Source organism: Lethenteron reissneri, chromosome 21 (genome assembly GCF_015708825.2).
Source record: "Lethenteron reissneri isolate LAM-NWPU_2019-01 chromosome 21, ASM1570882v1, whole genome shotgun sequence".
Taxonomy (NCBI): domain Eukaryota; kingdom Metazoa; phylum Chordata; class Hyperoartia; order Petromyzontiformes; family Petromyzontidae; genus Lethenteron; species Lethenteron reissneri.
This window is the reverse complement of record NC_083799.1, coordinates 1,159,743-1,173,841: the sequence shown is the minus strand read 5'-3', so window position 1 is coordinate 1,173,841 and position 14,099 is coordinate 1,159,743. Positions and strand designations below refer to the sequence as shown.

The window sequence follows — 14,099 nt, the reverse complement described above, 5'->3', positions numbered from 1 at the left end:
GAGGAGTCAGAAATCCTACAGCTTCAGAGTGGCACGCCTCAGCCTGCATCCCTGCACCGGTGCTGGGGAGAATCTCTCCCCAATTGGCAAGCGGTTATGAGTTTTGTTTTGTTTTTTTTATTATAATTTTTTGAAATCTCCTCTCACTGCTATGGTTACTGACCTGCCTCTGCCTCCAATCCTGCTCCTGCTCTACCTCTCTGAGCCGCTGCTGCTCCTTGGCGTGCTGCTCGGACTGTGCCCCCCCAACGGGTTCCGCAAGCTCCAGGGGCTTCCGCAGCAGCGTCTCGCCTGCCCGCTGCGCCTTGCTGATCCGCACCGCCGCACGGTTGTCACGCGCTTTTTGCTGCCATTTTGGAAACGCCACAGCCACAAAAACATTAATTTTCACGAGACGCCACCTCGTTTCGCTTCGGCAAACAAATCTGAGAATGGGTGAGGGGGGGTGGCACTCTGTTGGGTCCCCATACCAAAGCAACACTCGGTTTATTCAGGCAAATGCAGCTACGATTGTGACCTCCAGTAACCACAGTGGTGTCTTCACAGTCCTGCTGTGCACCAGGCAGGCATAATGGGATGTGCAACTAGAATGCACAATGATACAAAATAAGGTAGCACAATCCAGGGTCCAGTCAGTCATTACAGAATGTTGAAGATAACCATGCAATTGAACATTGTACAATATGGTACATAACAAGTAAAAAAATATATACTTGCAAATAAATGTTTTACTTCTAGAACGTATAACCTGATACACAACAATGATGCACAACTTGACACACAATACTAATAAATAAAACAATGCACAATACGAAACCTATAGAAATGTACAATGTAAATGTAGAATCTACTGTCAGAATCAGGATATGTATTTATACTGGAGGAATCCGATGACCTATAAAGATTTTTTTCACAGATGTCCAGTTGGGGCGGGTAAGAATGTTACAACAACAAACAATACAAAAACATGATAGGAGTGCCAAGTACAAGAAAGGTAAACAAATTACCCAAATGCATACATGCACGACATACAATTGGAATTACGATTAATACGCACAATTTGTAAGACAATTACATTATTCCAATGCACAACAAAAATGTCCAATATAATGTTCAATTAGAATGCAAAATATGGAATATAGCTAGAAAAAAAACCCTTGTCATGTTCACCCACTATAAATGAGATAAACCTAATTTAAATACACAAACCTCGGTGTACGAATTATGGCCTAGTAGACCGACTACATTATTCACAATTTAAGTGTGAAAATATAATAACATCTCTCACGATTGCAGTTATCTTTGGCACAGAATTAATTAATAGAAAAGGGCTCTTCGCTGCTTAAATTAAGGACCCCTCTTAATAGTTTTGGTGTACGGGAGTATGGGAAGCATCATCGAATTCATTGCTTAGAAAGGTTGAGCGAGCATTTTTACATAGGATCAAATTATGGATTACCGGAACATGAATGATTGCATATATAAATATACACACTTGTAAAAGTAAATGCATTTCCCTTCTGGGGGTGACTATTCCCAAATGATGACCACCAACTTCAAGAACAAGTATATTCATAATAGGGTTTCCCCCCTTTTTTCTGGCAACAAAACGGAAACCTTTTTACAAGGAATCATGTGTGCATTAACCACAATACTTGTGGTTAAAGTGCAAACAAAAAAACACTGATAATATATGCATTGTCCTTGAAACTGATTGGTCCACACCATCTTATTCACCCTTGGACGGATGATGGGCTGAGCTGGACTAATCCCCGATAGTGTTTCAAACTCATGGACTTGCGGATGAGCCACTCGCTCTAACCACAGTACAACGGGCTCATATCCAGAAAATAATTATACCGAATTAATACATTATTATTTATTGTTAATGTTTGCCGATGCTCATATATTTTAAGCTGAACTTCTCATTGTAACACATTCCTGCGGAGGGAGCTGGTAGGAACGTTGGGTTGCTCGGTCAATGGCCAGGGTCAACGGTGGCGTGGTGTATTCCGCAAATATGGCCGACTGTGAGGGGGGGGACAAGCCGGCGTGAGTAGGTTATACGTTGAGTTTTATAAGGGCACCATGGGGTGACCCACCCAGCCCCACCCCTCCCACCCAGCCCCACCCCTCCCACCCAGCCCCACCCCTCCCACCCAGCCCCACCCCTCCCACCCAGCCCCACCCCTCCCACCCAGCCCCACCCCTCCCACCCAGCCCCACCCCTCCCACCCAGCCCCACCCCTCCCACCCAGCCCCACCCCTCCCACCCAGCCCCACCCCTCCCACCCAGCCCCACCCCTCCCACCCAGCCCCACCCCTCCCACCCAGCCCCACCCCTCCCACCCAGCCCCACCCCTCCCACCCAGCCCCACCCCTCCCACCCAGCCCCACCCCTCCCACCCAGCCCCACCCCTCCCACCCAGCCCCACCCCTCCCACCCAGCCCCACCCCTCCCTGCCCACCCAGTTTTATAAGGGCACCACGGGGTGACCAGTCCCACCCACCAACCCAACCCAGCCCCACCCAGCCCCTCCCCACCCTCACCTTACCACCCAGCCCCACCCTCCCCACCCCACCCAGCCCCTCTCCCCACCCAGCCCCTCCCTGCACGACGGACACAATAATCCCCTGTGGGCTGGTGTAACCAGGAGGTTCCTACCAGTAAAATATTCATACATAGCATCACTTGCACTACCATACACTACTCATATTACGGTACTTCCAACAAGCATGCATGCTGCCGGATGGCATTATTCTACCCCAGCTGGATCTGTGTGACCGTCTACCCACCCACAAATCCTGCTAATTTACACATTGCAGACAGAGCCATGAGCTCCCTGCACAGCAAACACGGGTACAGCTGAACAAGCAGGCTGAACTTATAAAATGTAATAGTCAATGTACGTGCACAGGTCTAATGTCAGTCCACTTCTGGATACACTTTCCGCACCATATAGGTTTGCAGGGCTTATTTGATCATACTTCACCACTCTTGTTAGTGCAGGTTGGTGAAGGCCAAGAGCATAGACGTAGATGGATAGTATAATACAACACAGTATAATCCCCTATATCAAACCGCCAATTCTGTATTTTTTATCGTACTACATGTACATCAGAAAACTATACATGTCTCAATAACACCACTGTTGACTTCTCATACAGTCGTACCGATTTTGTCAATGGCCATGCTGTATCAGAGCGCTGTTTTTGAGTTCCAATCCCAGTTAGAGATAACTAAAACCTATTATAATTCCTTTCTGGCTGCTAAAATGTAGTCAGTAAAAAATGGTTGTCATACAATATACAGGGTGTTTAAAAAATATGGACCCAATTTCAAAGCAGTCTATTTCACGATGGCAACATGTTACAATTATACAAAAAGTTACAAACGGTTTAATGAGTTATCAACATTTTACTAACCATTTTATAAATGCTCTATGTGCCCTCCACCTGCTGTACGGAAAACATCGAGACGATAGTTGAATTAGTCCCACACACCTCTCTTCTCACGTTTTCCTCTGAGGTGCGTGGTCGCCCTGTGCTCTTCCCCTTACATAAACAGCCTGTTTCCTCAAATTGTCGGTACAAACGACGAATGCTCTTTGACATTGGCGGATCAATGCCAAAACGCATTTGAAACGCACGCTGCACCGCAATTATGGGTTCAGTCTTGCTGAACTGCAGAACGCAAAACGCCCCTTGTGTTGCGGGGTCACCATCTTGCGAATGACTGAGGCTAGGGGCTGTTTGTGCACTGGGAGAGGCATCTAGCGGTAATCATTGTAAACGCGATGCCCCACCCTTTCAAGTGGTAAGAGTTTCATTCATGGGCAGTTCGTGGTTGCAGAGATATAGCAATTTCAAATAGGGTCCATCTTTTTTAAACACCTTGTATAATCTTATTACCCCCACCACAGCAATGTGAAATTTCCAATCCAGGCTCAGGACTACCAATAGAAACTGAAACTGCGAAATTAATGTTCTCGAACATGGAAACACTTTAATTTCACCGATTAATTCATAAAACAACCAGAGAATGATTTGAAAAAGCAATGCCCTTTAACCAGGTTATGTATCTTCACATTTTTTGAAGTGAGACCTCGAAAACAGTAATCTTCATCATGGGACCTCCTTTGCCAGTACCAAAGAAAGCTGTCTCTTGTGTGGTTCTGGTGTGGTTCTTTAAAGAACGCTGTCTCTGGTGTGGACCAATCAGTTTCAAAGACAATGCATATATTATCAGAGTGTTTTTTGTTTGCATTCTGACCACAAGTATTGTGGTTAATGCAGACATGATTCCTTCTAAAATGTTTCAGTTTGGTGTTTTAACATCTTAACACCTATTTGTTGCCAGAAAAAAATGGGAAAACCTATTCTCAACAGTAATCTTACTTGCTGAAAAGTACAGCTCAAATTTTTTACTGACAAGCCATAAAAAAGAGACGTCTATCAATTTAAAATACACACGACACAGACATTTATCACCCTCATAATGACTCACCAGTGAATTATGATCATATAAAAGACCGCTAGGCTATGAGAAATTTTCTTATACTTGAGAAATCCGATGAACTATAAGGTTCCTTTTCACAGATGGAAGAAATATTCAGGCGTTATTTTTTTATATCAAGTCTCCCTATATATGATACTTTTCTGCCTCAGTGAGGTATGCATGACAATCATCATAAACAATTGTCTGTCAACTGCAATATCACAGCTGCCCCACACTATTGCCATCTCTTACAGGCCTTTGATAACACAATTCCTCACACTGGCACGAGCTCATCCCGCCCAATGCTCCATCTCTGTGGTAGTTGCCCACTCGGGCTTGATCTCTCCTTCCCAGACTGCAATTCCATAACCAGTCTCGTCCATTGGCATTCATCTCTCTCCAGGATGTGTTTTGCTCAAGCAAAGATGCCTCTAATTTGCATTGCTTCCCCGATATATGTTATTCTTTGTGTCATTCCAAGCATGAACCTCTAAGTCTCGTTGCACAGTTTTCACATCAAAGCCCATTGTCACTGGGCACTTTTTTGGTTGTAAATTGAGGTCACCAGCTCATCGCCAAGTACAAATGAATAAATGCAAAATGTCAGAACTGCAGCATAAAAAACTAAGAACAAATGCATATTGCCCATTTTCACCATTCCATACTTAATAATTTTTTTTATATTCTAACCGTAATTTTACTGCTATCGATCATTATTCAAATAACAGAGATGTGACATTTCTGTGCCCAAACATGCAGTTTAGCTTCAGAATGTTCCAGTAATTACAATGTAAGCAAGCTCTACACAAAGTTTTGTAACGTCAGTCCATACTTCAAGCCATTAAATATTGTTTGGAAATATGGACAGTGGCAAAAAAGGTGCAACAAAAGCACACAAAGAAAGATAGAAAATTCAACGCTCAGAATTAAACTAAGACAAAAATTAAAAAATATATGGATTGGGCAACAAACTGCACAGACATATTGAAAGTAGAGAAAAGTGGGCTTGGCCAGGACACATCACAGGGAGGGAAGATGTCCAACAGACAAGGCTAGTGATAGAATGGCAGCCAAATGAAATAAAGTGAGAATAAAAATAATAATTTCTAACACATACACTTCACCAAGTGGACATATTGTTCCCATCACAAAACCGAGGTTCCCAAGTACCCAAGAGGATGACCGCCGCTTAAGGTAGAGCAATGAGATTAGTTCATGTGCAGCAGAGAGATGATTTGTGGCATCGTAGGACTGAGGGATGGTGACAGCAAGGGGAGGGGGGGGGGCCTTCAACCTTCAGTTTATAAACAATGGCTGATGCCGATGACAATGCTTACAATACTTCAGGTTATATTATGACCTGTGTGAGGACATAACATACAACCTATCAGCCACAATTAGTGCAATATCAATTTCGTCAAGGCTGAACTGCAATTGAGTTCTTCAGATAATTTGATAAAACACAATGCCACTGCAGAGTTAACTGTGATAATATGATGTTCCTGTTAATCACTTCACTCGGAAAAAAGCATTACAACTATGCTTGATATTACAGAATTAGTTGAACATAATCCCAATGCCATAAAAGGAGGGAATTCAACCTTTGAAAATAAATCATTTGCAATGCCTTGCAAATTAGTTAACACTGTTTCCCATTGGTATATTTTAGAACAACAAAATACATAAGCAGACACTATGTCTCCATATATCTGTCTCTCCACGTAAAATATAAGTATGTCTTACACAACCCATCAGACAGCCTTCTGGGAGTGCACAACTTCAGCAGCATTAATTCAAGGAGACAAATGTTATGCTTATTGATTTTGTTATTTATATTCTCCACAATGACACTTGTGATTATTTTTAGTTATATTTAAACAAGGAACGTCTCCCCCCCTGTATAGATTGACATGTTCCAATTAATGGTCTTTCATGTGGATATGTACACTGTAATATTAACTTGTGTATTCAATTCATGCCATTTCCAGCCATTCATTTACATTTCAATGCAGAACCACTACTCAAGCTGCACCCTATCTTAAGATATTCACGAAATTAGGCGATGCCGTACATAAACCTTACTGTATTGCACATTACTCACACAATGAAGTGTGGTGTATTGCGCACGCCAGTTCTTTGTGCTTACCAGAAATGGAGCTTTTTCACTTGCACTGGCTTTACGCCACAGCTTAGCAATCTGTTTGGCTCTTGTGGGCCAGTCTGCACATGCAAGAACACAAGTATACAAAGAGAAAAGGGACACTGCTTTCATATAAACTATTCCTTTATATAAAACAGCACAAATATCACAGGTTCCACCCCCCCCCCCCCCAATTACTCGAGTCCCCAAACAAAACCCGCACATGTGCATGTGTAGACAACTCTCCAAAATAAGCAATGACTCACCAGGACCCTACTTTATTTACTGCCACATACTGGACATCCCCCAAGTCTCCCAGGTAGGCTTGTAGCACACACAACAATCGCAGTAGAATGATTCTACCCCAGCAATTCGAGTCACAATTCAGGATCAGGCCTATTAAGAACTAAATATTCTGTTTTAATATTGTGGTGAATGTTAGTGCCCTCTAGTAGCTAGAGGGATGACTTGAACAAATTTTATTTTTAAAAAGAGAATTTTAAAAGCATCAATTCTTACACAAGGGATTTAAATCTTACACAAGGTATTTACTGCATTTATCTTGAGCTTAAAAATCCATATTATCTGACAAATCAATGGAATGTCCCACCCTACACAAGTGTAAATTAATGTGATTCACCAACTCGTGTCTTCAGAGCTCTTGATTGCAGATGTGTTAACACCATAGGCCAAGGCATCCAAATTTGCACGAAAGATTCTCTTGGGCCATGGCTGAATTTACTTATCGAGACATGGAGAATAGTTTTCAAACCATGAGGATGAAAATAACTCGGAAAATGGGAGCAGCTCGTCCTGGGCTCAGCGGTGTTAAACATTGTGTGCCGAAATAAAGAAGGAGCATCGCCTGCTCACGCGTACCCGGGTACTCGGTTTTCAGGTTGGGGAAGTTGATGTTGGCATACAGCACAGGGGAAGTGGTCGCCATCTCGCCCAGCAGCTCGTCCTTCTCCCACTTGAGGATGTTGCGCTGGTTGTAAGAGAGGCCGTCCCCCTCCCCCTCTCCGGCCACAGCTGGGGGCGCTCCTGCCGCACTCCATGGGCTGGCAGGGTTGGAAGAGGGGCTGAACGAAGACACCTTTTCCCTGCAACCACTGGGCGCACAACAGTCCACAGTATACAATAAAAATTGTGATTTAAAAAACAGCATGGATATAGAGAAGTCATCAGGCTAATGTAGCATTATTGCTCATTTATCGACAAAGAACTTGAATTAATATAAAAAGTTGAAAGATTCTCCCAGATCATACAAGCACTTTGGCGATGCCTGTATACATTGGCAGTCTTGAAAGCCTGAAGCCACAATATTGCTATATTCCTATGGCATAGGATGACCATTTTTGGCTTCAGACATTTGCACTAATTTTCAATCATTGCCCCGAATTTTAATTGCAATTATTGGAAGTCAAGCAGACTAACTAGTGCCACCTGCCCAGATTAATATAACAATGGTCTCATTTATCCAGGAAAAAAGTTGTGTGTACCAAAACTCTTTTTAATAAGGGTGCCTTTTCTGAAGTTATTATTTTGATAATTTTCCTGACAAACACTGCATTTTTGAGATGCTGTTGACACATTTCATTTTTATATTTATCAGGAAAGCCACTCAAAACATGAAGAGCAACATAATGCAACCAGCATTAGAGATTATGTGCACATGTGTACAAGCTGGCAAAGGGCAGATGAGTGCGGGTAGATGGGTGTAGGCATAGTGCTCCGAATGATCCAATTACTTTTGATTTGTGTAGAGAGCGCAATTTCCATCCATATTAAATGGTATGCCAATCAGACACATTTGTGACTTATCAATATGGAATTCAAATGAACATTTTAAGAATACATATTTAGGACAATCTCCCTAATTATATAGAACAAGCGAATATTATAATATATTCTCAATATACTGAAATACATTGACGCAAGTATAAAAATAAGCTCTTAAGATCAAAATGGTTTAGGGATAACTGGTTCGCCAATGCCAGATCTAGATTATTCAAATCACATCTTTGCATGGCCAAAGACAATCTAATTTACTTTCAAATCACCAGATGATGACAGTGGCTCCTTCAAAAGCTTACTGAAACAACCAGTGACACACGTGGCACTCACTGACATGAAAGACGACATTGCAGTTTGCTGAATATGAACACACATGTTGAAGTACAATAATCACATTGTGGGCTCTTTTTATATGTTGTTAAAAAATGTATAACTTTATAATTTTTGGACAGCATGCTTATACTTATCATTGCATTTAGATTATCACGACTTTACAGCACTCTCAAACCAGTTAAATTCTCACTGGGAAATCAACTCTTCATATTCACCTATGTCCATATAAAATATATTACATAACGGCTACAGTATGCCAAGCTCTCTTTTCCTGTAATGCATCAGTCTTCCAAGAAGAGCTGACAGCCAATGTCAAATCATATTTCTACATTTTGGCTTTTTTTCATCACTTATTTTAGTACTTTATATATAGGCAATGACGTGACATGCTATTCTTAGGTTTTTTCGGTAAAGTCACGTAGGTAACTAAATTGAAATTAATAAAAGTAAAATAAAAATCGCGACGTTTCGGAGGCAACACAAGCTTCCGTTGCCTCCGAAACGTCGCGATTTTTAAAGGTATTTTACTTTTATTAATTTTAATTTTTTACCTACGTGACTTTACCGAGAAAACCGAAGAATATGAATCATTGCAGTCACGAAAGCTTCAAATCTAGAAGAAGTGACATGCTCTCAGGGAAGTAGGTTCCCCTTGAAACTAGATTAATGAAAACGGACTTTCATTTGACAGCCAAGATTACAACAACAAACAACAATTGTGAAATGACAAACAACACAAATGAACCCAACTGATGAAAAAGCTTGGTTAGAGGCACTCACAAACACCAATTATAGAAAAAGCCTGTGTGGGTGACGTCTCACCTAAACTCTGGGAAAGAAGCCTGTGGCATCATGGGCGAGGGCTCCGAGCGACCGGGTGCGGGAAACTGTGAAAGTGCTGTCAGGTTCCTTGCTGCACCCAGAATGCCTGGGGAACCACCGTACATAGCACAGAGAAACCAAACGTATCACGGAAAGCAGGGTTAATAGCCTTGCATTACTCTAAATTCACCGATTGAGAAAACATTATATTTTAGGACAGTGCACATAGCACCATGACACTGTAATATTACGGCATGGCTATGGACAATACGCAGTTCTCAAAGTTCTTATCTGTGGAACAAAATATAACATACAAATTTTGAGGCGGCATCTGTGAAGCCATTTCCGAGTTTGTCGATTGTAGGAATGCTTTTTTGACCTTGCGTGTGAAACAGAGTAAGCCAGTAATTTTTTGTAGAAACGTTTTTTTTTACTAATTAGGTACTTTCAAAACATTCTTTTAAAAGGTTAACATTTTATGGCTGCAATGTTATTTCCTGTTTTTGCTCTTCCATTCAATTATTCCACACTTTCCTAATTTGTACATTAGATGAGTGCACGCACGCGCGCACACATACGAAAGCGGTCAAACACACGTGGGCATTGGGAGTACCGTGAGTGTTCTGGACTGGGGGCTGGGGTTGACTTCCCCCTGCTGGGCTGATTGCGGAAAAAAGGTCAGCCACATCCTTCGCTTCAATCTTTGCCAGCTCTGCAAAGGGAGAAGCCAGCCATCCATTTGTCATTATTACTTTGTTAATTATCTGGCCAAACAGCACTCTGGGATAACAAATAGATGATTGGGAGTTCAAACTCTTGCAGAATGTATACTAAACATATTGTCATCCCTCTGGGTTCTGTAGTATATATAATATCTATAATTGAAGTTTTCGTGACTGCAAGGATCCTTACTCTTTGTTTTTGTCGGCAAAAGTCACGTAGGTAAAAAAATAATTAAAATAAAGTTTTTATTAAATCACGACGTTTCGGAAGCAACACAAGCAACCGTCATGAGGTGTTGTGACTGCTCCAGCAAAATTACAGATGCCTCAGTAATTTTAATTTAATTTGTTTTAATTTTAATTTATTTTTTTATCTACGTGACTTTACCAAAAAAACCAAAGAATATATATGATACTTTGTAGGAAATCCACAACCATTGTCCTGGAGAAAAAAAACTAGTTCACAAAATTCGAACTTTGGCTCAGGGCTACCATTTGGAATGTGCAGCACCCAATGCCTGTTTGAGCATAAAAACACCGCGACTTTATGAACTACACTGGATGAGCACTACTGAACTCAACGTACTTTTATCATAAACATTTGCTTTTCCAACAGCTTTCGGAAACACTGCCTTCAGAATTATTAAAAATGTCCGGCATGTGTGAAAGAAAATACTAATGCTCTTCTGACACTACAGAAAACAAGGTTCAACCATTACTGACCATCGGTGACGATGCGGTCGAGGTCGGAGGTGCCCAGCAGGCTGTCGAGTGGTTCAGGTCGCAGCTGTTGGCCACGCTGCGTTGCAGCAGCAGCAGTAGCAGGGCCCTGGGCAGAGCTGCTCTGCTCATCTGGTATGGAGCCCAAGTCCAGCCCGGTTGCGAGAACAACACAATACAAGCCATTAGCCAAACGCCACGTTCACAACGCGAGGGTGGCAGGCGGGGGCGCAGCAAGGCGGCAGAGGAGAAAATTTATCTTAAAGAAGGAGACATCAATTGTGCCAAGGTTCAACGCACATGCAAGAGATGCTTAGAAAAAGATCAACTCTACGATAGCGGCAGAAGCAGAACAGACAAAAGCACAGCAAATACAAATTCACGGATCAGTGCGCTGATATGTTTTTATAGTGTGCTCGGACGAAAATCAACTTAACAAAACAATCGTTTGAATTATTTGAGCGTATGAAGATGTTACCTCCAGAGTTTCATAAATTAAATGGTTTGAGTAACGCTACATTGTGCATTACTGTGAACCATTTAAGATAGAAAAAAAGAGATGAACCAACCACTTCCACAAAATAATACCATGCTGCACTTAAAAAAACGAAATAAGAAGAGTTGGAGAGTGCTGCTGGCTACAACTAATCCAGTGTCTCCACAGCACAGTAAATGCATACAGGAACCTTGCCCAGCTGACTTTGTACCAATACTGCTATAAGCCACGTTCCCCATCAATCCCATGTAACTGATTGCAACGAAGTTTAAAAACTAACACGATGTATGGTTTGAACAAGGCAAATAATGTCATAGATTCAACCATGATGTCAAAACCGTACGAGGGGTCAGGTTGCAGAGCCCCCTCGCACTGTTTCTCCAGTGGCCATGCAGTATGAAGATGGGCTGGTTTGAAAGTAGTGGGGGGGATGGATGGAGCTTCATCTCTGGGCAGATGGATGCAGGTCCAGCACTCACTAAACTATGCCTTGGAAACGAGGCGTAGGAACGGCACAAAGCGGGGGCAACGAGAGTCGGTGCTCTCCACTAGGACACACACAGCGCAGCTGCGCACCAAGGGCGCTCTGCTCTCTTACCGAACGGAGAAGGCGAGTTCACGAGGTGAAAAGAGTCTAAATCGGAACCTAGAGAACCCAAACCAAAAATGAGTGATTATAATTATGAGAATGGAGCAAAATTCGGCAAAAGGCGGAAAGTAAACATGTATAATAAAAAAAGCATGCACAACAATGAGAGAGGGTGATCAAGCATCATAAAAGGAACCCCTTACTCGTAATGACAACATAACAAGTGGTTAAATAATTAAAGAGACTATTAACAAACACATTCCTGCAGAGGGAGCTGGTAGGAACGTTGGGTTGCTCGGTCAATGGCCAGGGTAAACGGCGGCGTGGTGTATTCCGCAAATATGCCCGACTGTGAGGGCGGGCACAAGCTGGCGTGAGTAGGTTAAACGTTGAGTTTTATCAGGGCACCACGGGGTGACCAGCCCCTCCCCACCCAGCCCCACCTAGCCCCTCCCCACCCGGCCCCTCCCCACCCCTCTCATTTTTGGATGCACGACGGACGGACACAATAATCCCCTGTGGACTGGTGGAACCAGGTGGTTCCTACCAGTAAAAATACTTACAAATAATAATACAATGGTACGAATTGAAGTTAGGGTACTTCAGTTAATGAAGGTTTTCATGTATGTTCCGGCTTCACTGCTACCCGTGAAATCAACAACTAGGTTCCACTGACCATATGAGCAGCTTTTAACCACTAAACATTTTGGCCCCAAGGAACTTTTTTCATTTATTAGCCGATGGGTGACACAGCCACCCCAGTGCTGGTCTCCTGGACAACCAAAAACGTCCTGGAACTCGCCATGCAGGACAGTAATTCAGTAACTGTCTCATAACAGCGTTCACATGAAAGGACATCGAGGCAGAGCTCTTGCCACCATGCAGCAGGCTAATGCGAAATGCACAATCCATTTTCAGACCTCATCGAAACACTGGAGATTACTCTTAACAAAGCAGATGCATTATAAACCGGATCCGCGACTAATGCTAGCCAAACGGGACGGCTGAAGTCCATGCTACCAAATATAATAAGTATCCATAGCATTCACATATCAAGAAAAAAATGGGGTAACAATACAAGTGTTATTAGAATATACTAAGGGATCTGGAAGACTATACTTTTAACCAAAATGTGTCTACCACCTCTATACATGAGCGGTTTTGGGCGCAGTTGGCTACATGTGCCAAGTCAGAGCCATCTTTGGCAGAAGCAATACAAATTTGTCCCTCTGGCAGGAAGGATATAGAAATCTTAAATTGAAATCAGCTGCTTGCTAAATGGCCTGAGCAAAAACGGTCCATGCAAAAATGTTGTTCTTAGCAAGTAAAGCATCCAGTGCTGAAGCATGTATTTTGAAATTTACTTTGCTCAGTCTGTGTTAGCCGCTGCGGTCGTGACGGGTTTCGTTTTTCATTCCTGTTGCTGCTGTGCCCATAGACCGTTCCCGAGCTGCTGTAATGTGCACTAATACCTACTTTATTGAAGGTGATATTGGCATGTAAAATAAAGATCGATCGATTGATGAATAAAATATACTCTTTGGTTCTTTCGGTATAGTCACGTATAAAGAGAAAATAACAAATTAAATAATAGCATACGACGTTTCGATTGCAACACAAGCAATCATCATCAGGTATAAATGAAAGAGAAAACAAACCTAGTAAACTTAGAAATATAATGCAATACAACACAGAGTCGGCTAACATAACAGTCAACACCCTACCTGAGAATGGAACGTAATCAATCATACAGTAAATTTAGCTGACGGTCCCACCTGATGACGGAGACTTGTGTTGCCTCCGAAACGTCGTTATTTATTAATTTATTATTTTTTTATTTTACCTACGTGACTTTACCGAAAAAACCTAAGAATATGAATCCTTGCAGTCACGAAAGCTTAAAATCTAGAAATAACAAACATTTGACTCATGTCTGGTTCTTACAGTGGCATGACAATCCAAACAAACCTTTAGAAAAGTTG

General features: G+C 42.2%; 1 protein-coding gene across 1 annotated transcript in view; it reads right to left on the bottom strand.

Moving 5' to 3' along the window:
• LOC133345001 (histone-lysine N-methyltransferase 2C-like) overlaps positions 1–14,099 on the bottom strand; it is a 173,263-nt gene that overhangs the window by 32,716 nt on the left and 126,448 nt on the right. The window contains 7 exon segments of the mRNA XM_061555338.1: positions 164–346; positions 6,645–6,718; positions 7,518–7,750; positions 9,591–9,696; positions 10,204–10,302; positions 11,036–11,164; positions 12,127–12,174. Coding sequence (XP_061411322.1) covers positions 164–346; positions 6,645–6,718; positions 7,518–7,750; positions 9,591–9,696; positions 10,204–10,302; positions 11,036–11,164; positions 12,127–12,174 — 872 coding nt within the window.